The following is a 15,684-nucleotide window of genomic DNA, read 5'->3' as shown; positions in this document are numbered from 1 at the left end:
TCATGTGGTTATTATCCTTTATTCGTTTGTGTGCTGAATCACATTTGTTGATATACAAATGTTGTAGCAACCTTGCATTCCAAGAATAAATCCCACTCAATCATAGTGTATGATCTTGTTGATGTATTGGTGTATTCGGTTTGCTAATATCTTGTCAAGAATTTTAGCATCTATGTTCATCAGGGATATTGGCCTATAATTTTCTTTCTTTGTAGCATCTTTACTTGGTTTTTGAATTAGGATAATGCTGGCCTTGTAAAATGAGTTTGGGAACCTTCCACCCTCTGGAATTTTATGAAATAGTTTGAGAAAGAGCTGCTACTTCTTCCCATAATGTTTGGTAAAATTCACCTGTGAAGCCATCCATTCAAGGGCTTTTGTTTATTGGGCGTTTTTAAATTACTGCTTCAATTTCAGTAGGTGTAGCCTGTCTGTTCAGATTCTCTGATTTTTCCTGATTTAGTTTTGAAAGATTGCATATTTCTAGGAATTTGTCCATTTTGTCCAGGTCTTCCAGTTTCTTGGCATATAGTTGTTCATAATATTTTCTTAAAATATTTTGTATTTCTTGGTGTCAGCTGTTATTTGTCCTCTTTAATTTTTTATTTTATTTATTTGGGTCTTTTCTCTCTCTCTTTTTTTTTTTTTTTGATGAGCCTGGTTAAAGGTTTGTCAATCTTGTTTAGCTTTTCAAAGAACCACCTTGGATTCATTGATCTTTTGTATCATTTTTTAAGATTCTATTTCATTTATTTTTGCTCTGATCTTAATTATTTCCTTCCTTCTGCTCACTTTGGGCTTTGTTTGTTATTCTTTTTCAAGTTCCTATAAGTGTGAATTTTGATAGTTTGAGCCTTTTCTTGTTTTTTGATATAGGTGTGTAATGCTATGAATTTCCCAGTGTCCCACAGATTTTGGATTGTTTTGCCCTCGTTTTCATTTGTTTCAAGGTATCTTTTGATTTCTTCCTTGATCTTGTTATTGACCCATTAATTGTTAAATAATGTCATTTAGCTTCCATGTCTTTGAGTGTTCTTCAGTGTTCTTCTTGTGATTGATTTCTAGTTTTATAGCATTGTGGTCAGAAAAGATGCTTGATATGGTTTCAGTCTTCTTAAATTTATTGATACATGTTTTGTGTCCTGACATGTGGTCTATCCTAGAAAATGCTCCATGTGCACTTGAAAGGCATGTATATTTTGCTGCTTTGGGATGAAATGCTCTGAAGATACCAATTAAACCCATTTGATCTAGTGTGTCCTTTAAGACCATCATCTCCTTGTTGATTTTCTGCCAGAAATATCTATCTGTTGAAGTCAATAAGATGTTAAAATCCCTGACTATGACTGTATTTCTGTCAGTCTCCCTTCGTGTCCATCAAGATTGGCTTCACATATTTAGGTGCTCCTATGTGGTGTGCATAAATGTTTACTAGGGTTATACCCTCTTGTTGGATTGTTCCCTTTATCATTATGTAGTGTCCTTTGTCTCTTACTGTAGCCTTGGTTTTAAAGTCTATTTTGTCAGATATAAATACTGCAACCCCAGATTTTTTCCTTTCCATTTGCATGAAGTATCTTTTTCCATCCCTTTACTTTTAGTCTGTATATATATTTTGATCTGAGATGGGTCTCTTGGAGGCAATATTTATATGGGTATTGTTTTCTTATCCATTCAGCTACCCTATGACTCTTGGTTAGAGCATTTAAGCCATTTACATTTAAGGTGATTATAGATAGATACATATTTAGTGCCATTTTATTCTTAGATTATTTTTCTCTGTTTTTTCCTTTCTCTTTCTCTTTCTCCTTCTCCTTCTCCTTCTCCTTCTCCTTCCCCCACCCCTTCCCCTTCCCCTTCCCCTTCTCCTTCATCATAAAGCAAGCCCTTTAACATTTGTTGCAGTACTAGTCTGGTGTTAACAAACTTCGTTAGCTTATTTTTGTCTGGGAAACTCCTTATTTCTCCTTCAATTTTAAATGGTAGCCTTTGCTGGGTAAAGTAGCTTCCATTGTTGGTCCTTGCTTTTCATCACCTTGAATATTTCATACCACTCCCTTTTGGCCTGAAATGTTTCTGTTGAGAAATCAGATGACAGTCTAATTGGTGCTCCCTTGTAGGCAATTACCTTTTCTCTTGTGGTTTTTAAGATTCTCTCCTTGTCTTTAAGCCTTGTCATTTTAATTATGATGTGGCTCAGTATAGGCCTTTAGGCCCAACTTGCTTGGGACTCTCTGAGCTTCCTGGACTTGTATGTCTTTTTCCTTCACCAAATTAGGGAAGCTTTCAGTCTTTATTTCTTCCAATAGGTTCTCAATCTATTGCTTGCTCTCCTCTCCTTCTGGTGTTCTCACGATGCAGATGTTGTTATGCTTCATGTTGTCCAAAATGTTTCTTAAGCTCTCCTGATTTTTTTAAATTCTTTTTTTCTGTTTGCTCTTCTGCCTGGGTGTTTTTTTCTACCTTGCCTTTCAAACACTGATGCAGTCCTCTGCTTCATCTTACCTACTATTTATTCCTTCCAGTGTTTTATTCATTTCAGATATTGCATTCTTTATTTCTGACTGGTTCTTTTTTATGGTTTCTATATCTTTTTTCATGCTTTTGAATATTCTTATAATCATTGTGCTAAACTCTCATCTGATAAATTGCTTGCCTCCATTCCATCTAGTTCCCCTGGGGAATTCTCTGATTCTTTCATTTAGGGTCTGTTTCTTTGTTTTCCAATTTTGGCTGCTTCTTTTTATTTTCTGCTTTAGTTGTTAAACTAATCAATGACATAGCCTCAAACTGTAATCAGCAGCCAGATTTAAACACCACAGGGTGGGGCAGAGTAATTCCTGCATGCAGGGTATTGCTTCCCCTCAGGCTCTTGTCATTTTAGTGGAGTGCTCTGCCTGAGAAAGATGACTTCTGCAGTATGAGGAATGACTTAGCTGCCAGGGATCCTGGGAGCTGTTGCTTCAGTTCTCTCCCCAGAGCTACCAACCCTAGACTCTTCTCAATCATCTCTAGCCTACTCTGCCCTTCTACTGGAGCACAGGGTAAGTGTCTGTAAATGAAATTTTGTGCATTGGCCCTTTAAGAGGCTCTCTTCATCTCTAGCCATCTCCCCCTGGCAGACAGAAACCCTCTGCTTTTCATAGCTGGGTGTTCTCTTAGTTCCTTTCCAGCTCTGATGCTGTAGGCTTGGGAGTGGAGTTTGGGGTTTAGACCCCACACTTCTCAAGGGGAACTCCCTAGCTGCTGACATATCCCTCCAGAACTTCAGCTGCCACCTGTGGGAGCCCAACCAGCCCTTTCATGCTTCCTCCACACTTCCTACCAGTCTCACTGTAGTGAAGTGGTTTCTTTTGTCTGTCTTTGGTTATTAGGCTTCTCTCCAGCTAGTGTTTACTTGGTTATTCAGGATGATTTCTCTACAATTTATTTGTAATTCCAGACTGGTCCTAGGAGGAGGTTAGCGTAGCTTCCACTTACCCCTCTACCAACTTAGAAGTGTCTCCTTTAACATTTTAAATATATCATCCCACTGTCTTCTGGTGTTCATTAATTATGGTAAAAATTCTGCTGTTAATTTCACTGTGTTCATCTATATGTAAGGAATCATTTCAGTACCAAGATTTCCATTTGATCATTTTTTATAATTGCTATCTCTATATTTGACCAGTTAATAAATGTATACTTCCCTTTAATTTGTATTGTTTCCTTTAGTTTTCTGAAGATACTTATAATAATAGTTTTTTTGGTTTTTATTTTTATTTGTAATTTATTTTAATCTTGAGAAGAAAACTTCTTTGTTAATATTTCATTTTTATCCAGCTAAAAGAAAGGCTAGTTTCTACCAGTTGTGTTGCTCTACAAAGAGCCATTTAATGAAATAGGAAATTTCCACAAACTAATGTCAGTTTTTAGTCCTTATCTATGAAGTCTAACATTTGAACCCCCCAAGAGAGAGATCCTAGTTATGCTTTTTTTCTTGTTATGATCACACTTTACTATTTCTTTGTATGTCATAATTTTTTATTGTTGTTGAAAACTATATATTTTAGATATGTTGGAGCAACCCTGAATTCCAAATCCTCCATCCTAGAAGCTATTTTTGTTATGGGTTTTTGTTATTATTATTTGTTTGTTTGTACTAATTCTGTAGAGTTTCTCTCTTAATTTTTTTTCCTGAATCACTTTTTATTTTGGCCAGCTTTCTAGGGGTTGCTCTGAGTCAACATAGCTCAATGGTGAGACAGTGATTGATCACAGGTGGTACTTACATTAAGCAAGTAGGCTTCTACCCTTTGCCAGTGGATCTGTAGGTAAGTTGAGGAACACATTAAAATTTAGGCAGTTTATAAGTCTGACTGACTTTTACTATCAGACATGTCTTCTTCATGAGTGTACTAGGTTTCACATTCATCTGGGAATGCATAGATAGCTAGTGCTTTCTCCAGTGTCTCCTGAGCATGCACACAGCCTTCCAGACTATAAGGTGTATATGTGAGCTTATCAAGGCCCATTGTGGCTGTCTTATTCCCCAAATCTCCCTGTTAAATTTCTTGCAAGTATGCTGGTCTATTTCTTGCCCCCAAAGTATCAAAACCTCAAGATAACCTTGTAGCATGTGCTTCATTTCATATCAAGTTAGCCCTGTCCAGCAGTGGAACTGCAGGTATTTAGGATTTTCCTTGCCCTTTAGAACTACTAAGTTAAGAAAAACTGGGAGAGGGGGGTTAACTGTTAATTATTTTACTCAGCTATTTTGTTATTATTATTATTTTATATTTTTTGGTAGAATGACCATATTTTTGAAGCCTTCCTGTTTTACCACTTGTTGTAGGTTATTTTGCCTGCCATAACAAATTTCTATGAGGTTGGTGGTATAAAACAACAGAAATTCATTCTCTCACAGTTCAAGAGACCAGAAGCCTGAAATCAAAATCTTCCTCAGAGCCTGCTTCTAGAAGCTCTGAAGAAGAATCTGTTCCATGCCTTTCTCCTAGCCTCTGGTAGCTGCTAGCAGTCCTTGGCCCAGCAGCATCCCTTCAATCTTTGCTTCCACCGACACATGGCCTTCTTCCCTGTGTGTTAGTGTACCTGAATGTCCCTCTCCTTTCTCTTATAAAGGCATCGGTTCTTGGATTTAAGGCACACCCTAATCCCATTCCCCTTAATCTTAATTAATTATGTCTTCTCAGACTCTATTTTCAAATAAGGTCACATTCTGAAGTTTCAGTTAGACATAAATTTTGGAGGACACTGTTCAACCCAGTATTTCACCCATTATAAAATATTACCTGAAAATCAATATGTTCTTTCTGTTTTGGGCTAGGTGATCTTTTGTGAAGATTGGTTTAAAAATGAATGGAATGATAGGATGGTGTTGACTTTTTTTCTTGTGCTTGTTTCTCAAGTTAATCCAGCTCACACCCTCTTTTGGTTATTTTATTCACATTGTTAAAAAAATGATAGAGACTCTGGACAGGAAAGGGTTGGCAGAGCTTTACTCTTCTCAACTTTGACTTACATGTCTTCTTTTAATATAGAGCCAAATAACTATCGGACCATGCATGGCCGGGCAGTAAATGGCAGCCAGTTGGGAAAGGATTACATCCAGCTGAAGAGGCTATTGCAGCCCATCCGGATTTACTCCAGAGCCAGCTTATATGGCCCCAATATTGGGCGGCCCAGGAAGAATGTCATCGCCCTCCTAGATGGGTAGGTCAGAATATTTAGCAGTTCTTATAACATTGTTCATTAAATGTAACAAATTAATGTATTTGTTCTTTCCCCCTGGTTATTTTGTTATTAAGAAGGACAGAGAGACTTTTTCCATGACAATTTCCCTCACTGTAAATTGGGGATTCTCCATCAAAGAGTAGAATAACCTTTCATCTGTCCAGACCTTCCATAGTCAGCAGAAGGTGGTGGGTTTGGGGATGGACATCACAATTTCCAGGACAGTTTGAAAGGTATGCAATGTTTTAAAAAGCACATTTAATATTGCAGCATTTTATAGCATCATTATATGTATATAATGAAGTATATATATATAATAGTACCTATTATATATATAATACATATATACATATATATAATATTATCTATTCTTGCATCCTTTTACAGAAAGTAAAGCTTAAAATCTTGGCCAGTGGAACTGGGTGAAAAACACCACAAATACTTGCAGATTAAAGCAAAACTTAACCAACAGATTAGCAGGTATCCTGGAAAATTGCTGTCATGTGACTTAATTTTGACTGAATCTAATAATCATTTTAAAGCATTGGTTATAGATGAGGCTCTATGTTAAATGCTCTCTGCCCCAGTCTTGCTCTTAGGCCAGGCTTAGATCAAATAGTGGGCATAACCCATCTGTGCCAGTTTGCTCCAGTTATGCAAGGTCAGAGGAAATGGCAGAGGGTGTGGCACAAGGGAGACTGAAGGTGTATGTTGAGTTCAAGACCCAAAGTGAAGATGTAACTAGAGCTGGAAGGGTGGGAACAATGAAGTTGAGAGAGTCAGGACTTCATCTGAAATAGAGTATGCACCAAGGCACACTTTTTATGTGGTATCTTGTTATGCTCTTGGAGAGGTATAATTATTCCTGCTAATTCAAAGATAAGTAATACATTTTCCAGTGAAGTGAACAACCCACATTAGGTTACATAAATGCCATGTGATTACAAACAAATGGAGATATCTGAGGAGAGAGAAACCTTTGGCCAGCCTCCCAGATGGGCCTTGTGGCTTGACTGTTCTTGTGGCTCTCTCTGTTCCATTTTGTGGTGGCTTAGTCTTGATCTAAGCTAAATAACATGGCAGATATTACTAGGGTGTTGGAAGGCAGAAAGATTTACATTTTAACTACATTAACAACCTGAAATTTAGTTTTACTCATTTTCCTCTTCGCAAAGAATCTCAAAGTCCTTAGTTCAACTCCTATCCTTTTCCCACCCTTCTGTTTTCTTTCAGGAGCAAATTCCCTTTTTTTTTGCAGAACAGTTTCATGACCATGGCCCCTGACTAAAAATACAACTCTGTGCCTCCCTTAGCATACTTTCACTGAACTTTGGAATGACTGTGTGTATGTGTGTGCTTGTGTCTGTGTGTGGGGGTGGAGAACTTGGTTTCATTTTACATGTTTTAATTAGTGGATAAAAATCACATGCATAGAACTTTATCCTCAGTTCATAATAGATAATCAGGCAAAGCCAATGACTCTATCATTTACATCCATGTAGTTATGCTTTGGGATTTTCTTTTCTCTTTCATGATTTGATTAAGGTATTCTGATGGGGCTGACAGTGTCCTCTCAGTAGCATGACCCTGTATCAATTATTCATTCATTCTGGAAATGTTTCTAGAGTAACTGATATGTGCCAAGTACTTTCTCAGCCTTCATGAAGTATATAATATGGCAGGAGAGACATAGACATTAATCAACTGATCTTAAAACTAACACAATACCAAATAAAGGTGCATGATACTATGAATGACCCTAAGGGCTGGGATTTGACTGAGTAGGAGATCATGGAAGGATTTCCTCCATGAAGTCACTTGTAAGAGGAAGAGACATATTTAAAGTATAATCTAAATGATAAGTAGGTGTTAACTGGACAAAAGTGAAAGGTGAACAATATCAGTGTTCTTGGCAGAAAGAAAAACATGTACAAAGACACTGTGGATGAAAAACGTCTAGGTTGGCTAAAGAAAGGCATAGCTAGAGAAGTAATTAGGTGTGATATTATATAGGGACTTACAGGCATAGTGAAGGACTTAGAATTTCTTCTAAGTATAGTGGGAAATATAGTGAAAGCTGAGGAGAAAAATAATTTGATTTATTATACAAAAAATATGCTGTGTCTACCCTATGGAAGATAGATTAGAGAGGAAGCAGTGAGTAGGCTGCTGTAGCAGAGAGAGAAAGAATGATGGGAGCCTGGACTAAGATGGCAGCAATGGAATGTATTGTTGGAGACAGAATCCAGAAGTCTTGACATGTTGGGTAAATCTATGGTGATGTGACATAGGGATATGTAAGCAACTGGGTATGTGGTATTTCCATTTACAGAGATGGGAAGGCTAGAGGAGTAATTGGTCTGGGAAGAAAATCATCACTTTAGTTTTTGTATTATATTTATTATGTCTGAATCTAAATGAAGATGTCAAGTATATCATTGAATGAGTCAAGGGATCAAGATCTCAACTAGAGATATTAATTTTGAGGGTCATTAGCATACAAATAGGATTTAAGGCTACAGGAATAGTGGAGATCATTTAGAGAGAATGTGGAAGGAGAAGAGACAGAGGCTTGGGAGAGAGCCAGAAGAACTCTCACATTTAGAGGGAAAAAAGGAATGGTCTCAGAAGAGAAAAAAGGAGAGATTGAGGTGTTACTGGAGCCAAGAAAAGAGAGTTCTAAGTAAGGAGGAGTGCTGCTAGGATGCCAGGAGGTCAAGTAACAGGAAGATAGAAAGTGCTATTGGATTTGACAATATGCACTTTGTTGGTGACTTTGAATAACACAGTTCAGTGGAGTGGTGGGAACAGAAGGCAGATCACAATAGTTTGAAGAGTGAATGGGGGTTGAGAGGTTGGAAACAATACTATGGAAAACAGTCCTTCAGAGAATTTCTACTGTGAAGGACAGCAGAAAAACATGTGGCATTCAAGGAGAGTGATGGCATTTTTCTTCTGGGAGACACTAGAACAGGTTTGTATGTTGATCAGACTTATCTGTAGAGAAGAGCTATATGATATAAGAGATTGAAGATATAACCAAAGTGAAGAGTTCTTTAAGGTTAGAAGAAATGGCATCCAGAGGGATTGGCCTTCTTTAAATAGAGGGGTAATTCCAGAAGGTAAGAAACAAATATTTCTCCATGTCAGAGATTAAAAAGTCACTTTGAAGAGACACTTGTACCCAGTACACAGGTGTAGTTAGGACATCCCAGTGTGGGTACATGCTGTAAATGTGAGCACACAGATGCTGGTTTGTAATGAAAAAGTCAAGAAACTTAGATACAATAGAAAGTGACAGATAAAAGAAATGAGCATGTAACTGAATGCTATGGTAGCATGTGCTGGGGTTTACTTCCCTGTACATCCAAAAACTAACAGGACTCAAGAGACTAGAGAAGATCACTTAAGGCAAGGAAAGGTGCTGGTGAGCACTTTTTTCTTTTATATACCAGGAAATAGAAAATTTATCTTTCTTAATGTATGTGTATTAAATACACAGACATATAACTTGAAACACATAAGCATTCCCAGCAAACTCAACCAATAATACAAAAATGTCAGCACTCTAAGTGACCAGCTCTGTAGTCTTTTCCAATTCTCCTGGTTACACAGATATAATTTTACATGGTTATGACCATTGTGTATGTATCATTTGAGATCTGCATGTTTTACCCATTGCTTCATATTGCCCTTTCTTTATCCCTACATAGTTCTCATGTTTGTCATTCTTAGTAGCAATAAAACATTCTATTGCATTAATGTTCCAAGCCTTCTCTTGCTGTTGGGCATTTGGGCTGTTTGCAGTTGTTGCCTGTAATATATAGCACAGCTTATAAACATCTTTATACAAATAGGTTTTTTATTCTTTTGAATTAACTCCTTGGGCTGTATTCCAAAAAGTTGGGTTTCTGGGACAAAGTATGTGTATGATGATTTTTATGGCTCATATATTTGTTGCCAAATTTCTTTTCAGAACAATTGTACTAGGTTTGCAGGGCAGCAATGTGTTTAGTGAGTCCTTTCCCCCAATACCCCACAGCAATGAGTATTGTCATTTTTATTAATTTACTCTATTTTAATTGATGCAAGATTCCCTCTGGTTGTTTAAATTTGAATCCTGTTAACCACGAAAAGAACCAAACATTTCCCAAGTCCTTCTGTTGTCTTCTTTCTCCCATCCCAGGTTTGGTTAATGACACAATGCAATTTTGCCCCAAGCACAGATGAAGAGGCCACTTTAGATTCATTCTTCTTCTCCTTTGTTCACATACTCTACCAATTACTTATTAAGTTCTGTCATCTCTGACATCTTAGTATCACTCATATTCTGGTCTCCTTTTCATTTTTTATTTTAAGGCCGTATCATTTTTTCCTCCTAAATGATTTCTCCATACCTAGTTTCAGACTCTAATAATTGGTTCATACAGATTTCTGAGTGGTTTTTAAAAAAATGTAACATATGATCAAATCACTCTTGCTTGAAATCCAAGCCCTTTCACATGCATGGCCAGGGCTTTTAGGGTCAGGTGGCCTGCCTCATTTTGCAGCTAGTATACAGCTACATCCCCTTGTATACCCTGCCCTTAGCTGTCAGAGTTTATGTAAATATTGGAAGATGCCACATGCTTTTTACTTTGAATCTTTTTATTTTGTGGCATTTTCATTGGAATACCCACCCTCTCCCCCTCATTTCTTTCTGTCTGGTAGATCTTCTCTTGACATCTTTAGCAGGTTTTCTTATCATCTCTTCTGTCCTTGTATGGCACTTTGTGTATTCTTCTGCTACAGCACTTAGCAATTTGGTGATAACATTTATTTACATGTCTTGCCTCCCCTAATAGATTGTGGGCTAGGATCAGGACTCAGCCTATGTTTTATTCATCTGTAGCTTCAGAACTTAGGAATATAATAAGTGTCTTACTCAACAACTGGTTCTAATTTCATCTGACCCAAAAATGGTATGCATAAACATGATTGTGAAGCATTTTAAAGCATTGTGTAAGTAGTGATTTAAATAAATTAAGGCAATTTATGTAAATCATAATGTTTATCTTTAGTTTTATAGAGGCAAACTAATTTTTAAGTTCTTACACTTACGTAGCTGCAAGACTAAACAGGACTAACTTTCGTGTTAGCATACAAACTCCACTGGGATAAAGACAGAATCTTCACATTTGTATCTTCAGGGACTAGTGTGTTGTCTGGAATATGGGAAATACTTAATAAAAGGCTTGCTTTATTATTTTCATTTCCTCATTTGGGACCTGGCTAGTCCTCATAACTGATTTTATCTAAAGGCATAAAGAATTGTTCTTTAGGGTTATATCAGTTTCCTCTGTAAACTTTTATACATTGTCTATGTAATGACAATTTTATCTTAATCTATTGCTTTTTTATTACTTTGAAACCTGTTTTTATTGTTTCTGAAGTTTATTTTTATTATAATTATTCTTGTCTACTTTTTATTGATAGTCTTTTCTGTTTGTCCTTCCACAGTTAAGATAAAGTTACTATTTTATTTTCATCTAGACTTTTTTACTGTTTTAATTTTAATGTTAAGCTCTTTTAACTTATTTGAAGTTTATTGCTATGCCTGCTTTAGAGTTAGACCTAGCCTATTTTTTGTGATGCAATAGTATCAAGAAAAGCAGATCTCTGTTGAAAGCATGTTTACTAAGGCTCCCTTTGAGGTTTTTAAAGAGGCCTAAATCACAGGGCCATGAGTACTAAATTCCCTTTCAATAAAATGCTGGAAGCAAGTGCTGGAAGCAACCTAAGTGCCCATCAGCAAATGAGTGGATCAAAAATCTATGGTACATTTACATAATGGAATTCTATGCAGCAGAGGGAAAGAAGGAGCTTATACCCTCTGCGACAGCATGGATGGAACTGGAGAGCATTATACCAAGTGAAATAAGCCAGGCAGTGAGGGACAAAAACCATATGATCTCACCTTTAACTGGAACATAACTCAACAAAAGAAAAAAGCAGACAAAATATGACCAGAGTCATTGAATTAAGAACAATCTAACAATAACCAGAGGGGAGTAGGGAGGGGACAGTGGAGAGAAGGGTCTTCAGGAACTACTATAAAGGACACGTGGACAAACCAAGGGGGAGGGTAGAAGCAAGAGAGGGAAGTGGGTTTGGAGGGGGTTGGGGGGAAGGGTGGGGAGAAAAATATAGACAACTGTAATTGACACCAATAAATCATTTTATATATATATTTATTGAATACCTATTTTGTGTTGGTCCTTGCTTAATTCTGGGTACATGTGATGAATAAGGTCGAGAGTCACAGTACAGGACAAAAATAAATGATTACAAATTGCATGTAATTCTGTGAAGGAAATGATCAGAATACCTGGGGTTAGGGGAGCTATTTGGACAAGGTGATCAGGGAAGACTTTTCCAAGGAGCAATTTATTTAAGCCTAGAACAAAAGAATGAAAGTCAGCTGTTCAGAGAGTACAAGGAAGAAACTCCTAGGTTGAGGTTCTAAGCTGTGTTTGTCAATGTCCTGAATTGAAACAAGTTTAAAGACATTTGAGGAAGAGAAAGACAGGCAGTATTGTGAGCAAAAGGAGAGTGGTAGGAAGTAAGAATGGACAGACAGGCCAGGACCAGATTGTTACTGGACCATGCATACCACAGGAAAGGACAGTGTATTTTATTCTATGAACAATGGGAAGCCATTACAAGGTTCTTATAAGGGCAGTCTATTACCCTATTCTGTGTGCCAAGTATATTTTGAAGTCACAAGTAAGAAATCAAAGAGCTTGATAAGGAGTCTTTCACTATGAGATGATGGTGGATTGGGTTAAGATAAATGGCAAAGGAGATGGTGAAAAGTTAGGCTAGTTGATGGATATCTCAGCAAAGTGAGAGTGAGAGAGTGGGGAGAATTAATAAAGGATGACTTCCATCTTTTGAATAGTCAGCATCTCTCTTTCAAATGCCATCACATGCAGAAAAAAAAACTTTTCAAAAGGAAGTTACACCAAAACGAACACACATTTATACTCAGGATATATCTTTGGAGCAACAAAAGATGGCTTTAAATATATTGGCAGTGCTTCAAGCCCAGGGTAGTGATCTGAGCCCAAGCCCCTCCATTTTCTCATGGAACCACCATTCCAACTCCTGTTAAAAATTGATAAAGAACAAATCTGTAATAATAAACACATAAAAGAGGGATCTTCAGCAGATGAGAGATTTTTAACAGATTTTTATAAGACAGTTAAAAAGATGGAAGCTTGTCAACAGATTAAGCCGAGTAAGGAAATGGCAACTCAGAGAAATGGGCTCTGGGAAAAGATAGTCAATCTGCCTAGCAGATAGGTTCAGAATCAGGAGGGGTGGGATGAGAAAAGGGGACCAAGCCAAGGGGGTTATATGAAAGTCTGTCTGCAGAGGGACTACACCCACAGCTCAACTCTCTCTCTATCATTTTAAGTGCCTACACCCCACCATATAGAGCAAGGACAGCTCAGTCTGTTAGCTCCAAGTAAATGCCAAACCAAATCTTAGGAGCCTTTGCCAAAGAAACTGAAGGAATAGCTGGGGATGAACTAGGTTGCTAAGAGGGAGTTGCTTTTGCATGGTAAGTAAATCACTGAATAAAGCATCATGTGATACCCATGCCAAAGGCTGTGTTTGTGCTCCCCCTCTTCCTTCTCTAAAGTGAAATGTATTGGTCAGCAAGCTCTGCCCATAAAATAGACATTCCAGTGAAAAGGGAGACTTACCTAAAAAGACCACATATTCAGTAGCTGAGAAAAATCTGCTCCTGCTACTTAGAAGAGTCTACTTAGCCCTCAGTTTTTAAATATTAATTGCTAGTCAAAGATCACAGGACATAAGAAGGAAACCAGCAGCATGGAAGAGAAAAAACAAGATAAATTTTAAAAATTGACCAAAGAAGGTTATAATTGAAGATCAGAACTTTAAAAATAAAAACCAGGAATTAGAATCCTTATAAGGATATAGTGAGATATTATATTCTACAGTAAAAACATATCTCTATGAAAAAAGATACAATTAGAACAAAACGATATTTTTAAACTAAACATGTAATTGCTGGAATTATGTTTAATAAAGGTTAGACAATGATTTCTTAGCTACAACACTGAAAACTTAAGTGATAAAAGAAAACATTGATTCACTGGACCTCATTAGAATTAAGAACTTTTATACATTGAATGTCATCATCAAGAATGTGAAGGTCCTGCCTGAGTAGCTCGGTTGGTTAGAGCACTATCCATATACACCAAGGTTGCAGGTTCAATCCACGGTCAGGCATACAAGAATCAACCAACAAATCGATGTCTGTCAGTCTGTCTGTCTGTCTCTCTCTCTAATCAATAAATAAATTTTTTAAAAGAATGTAGACAGGCACACAGGATGAAAAAAATGTTTGCAAGTCATAAAACTGATAAAGGACTTGTATCCAGAATGTATATAAAGAACTCTCACAACTCAGCAATAAAAAGACAATCTATTTTTAAAATGAGCAAAAAGGAATTGAGCAGACATTTCTCCAAAGAAGATATACATATGGCCAATTAACACATGAATAGATGCTCAATATCATTACTTATTGGGGAAACATAAATCAAAATCATGAGGTACCACTGCACATTCATTAGGATGGCTATAATCAAAACAACATACTAGAACAACATTGGAGGGGATGTGGAGAAATTGGAGCCCTCACACATTGCTGGTGCAACAGCTTTAGAAAACTCCAGCAATTACTCAAAATGTTAAACATAGAGTTACGTGAATCAGCAATTCCACTGCTAGGTGTATACCCAAGATAAATAAAAACATATGCCCATATAAAAACTTGTATGCATATATTCATAGGGGCATTATTCATAATAGTCAAAAAGTTTTAGTAGAAACAACTAAAATGTCCCTTAATTGATGAATGGATAAATAAAATGTGTGGTGTACCGATACAATGGAATATTATTTGACAATAAAAATAAATCAAATACTAATACATGGTACAACATGGATGAACCTTGAAAATATTATGCTTACTGAAAGAAGGCCAAATATTTTATGATTCCCTTTATATGAAATGTTCAAAATAGGCTAATCTATGGGGACAAAAAATAGATTAGTGGTTGCTAAGGGTTGGTAGAGATTGTGGAGAAATGGAGAGTGGATACAGGATTTCTTTTTTAAGTTAAATATTCTACAATTAGTATATCAATGGTTATACAACTCTGTAAATATAATAAAAACCTATTGAATTGTACACTTAAATGGGTAGATTAAATGGTATTAAATTATATCTCCAAAATGCTTTTAAAAGAAAAAGCCTAACAAAGAATCAGAGGATAAAATCAAGGAAATCAACCATACACAGAGCTTGGGCAGTGAGAGAAAATTTGAGCTAACATATTACTGATATAGAGGATTAATTCAGGATACCCAGCAGATCCAGATCCAGAAATAAGGAAGAAAATTATGGTTACAGCAAAGAATAAAAACTTTATTAACCTTTATAATGTAAAAGTAAAGGAACAGTTGACAGAAAGTAGATGGTAGAAATGAAGAGAAGAAATAAGACATACAAAGGCTGATATCCTCATGTAATATACATGAAGTCAGAAAATATTGTCTAAATCATTGAAATAATAGGTGAAGAAGAGGAGGCCCAGTAAACCAGGTATATGGAGTTAACTCTTGGTTAGAATGACTTTTGGTAGCATTTCTCTAAATGCACTTTGGAGAACATCAGTTCTGCAGAATATTGTTAATTATGCAAAAGGGAAAAAATTAAAGTTTCCAAGTAAGTTTGAGAAATACTGGGGTACGCAAATTTACTGAAATACTTCCCAGAACCTTTAATACATTAATTTACATTCTGAATCGTTAAGAAGGGTACTTAGAATGCAACTTTTTTAGCTTTATTGATTTTTTTAGAGAGAGAGA

At 36.6% G+C, this 15,684-nt stretch overlaps 1 protein-coding gene across 2 annotated transcripts in view; it reads left to right on the top strand.

Moving 5' to 3' along the window:
- The window catches only part of HPSE2 (heparanase 2 (inactive)), a 619,058-nt gene that overhangs the window by 378,885 nt on the left and 224,489 nt on the right, over positions 1-15,684 (top strand). For both annotated transcript variants that reach the window (XM_028513737.2, XM_028513738.2), the window contains exon 5: positions 5,541-5,712. In XM_028513737.2, the coding sequence (XP_028369538.1) occupies positions 5,541-5,712 (172 nt within the window). The remainder of the gene's footprint in view (positions 1-5,540; positions 5,713-15,684) is intronic.

This window comes from Phyllostomus discolor, chromosome 5, assembly GCF_004126475.2.
Source record: "Phyllostomus discolor isolate MPI-MPIP mPhyDis1 chromosome 5, mPhyDis1.pri.v3, whole genome shotgun sequence".
In the NCBI taxonomy this organism is placed as follows: Eukaryota; Metazoa; Chordata; class Mammalia; order Chiroptera; family Phyllostomidae; genus Phyllostomus; species Phyllostomus discolor.
The sequence above is the reverse complement of the archived record's forward strand: the minus strand, read 5'-3'. Positions and strand labels throughout refer to the sequence as shown.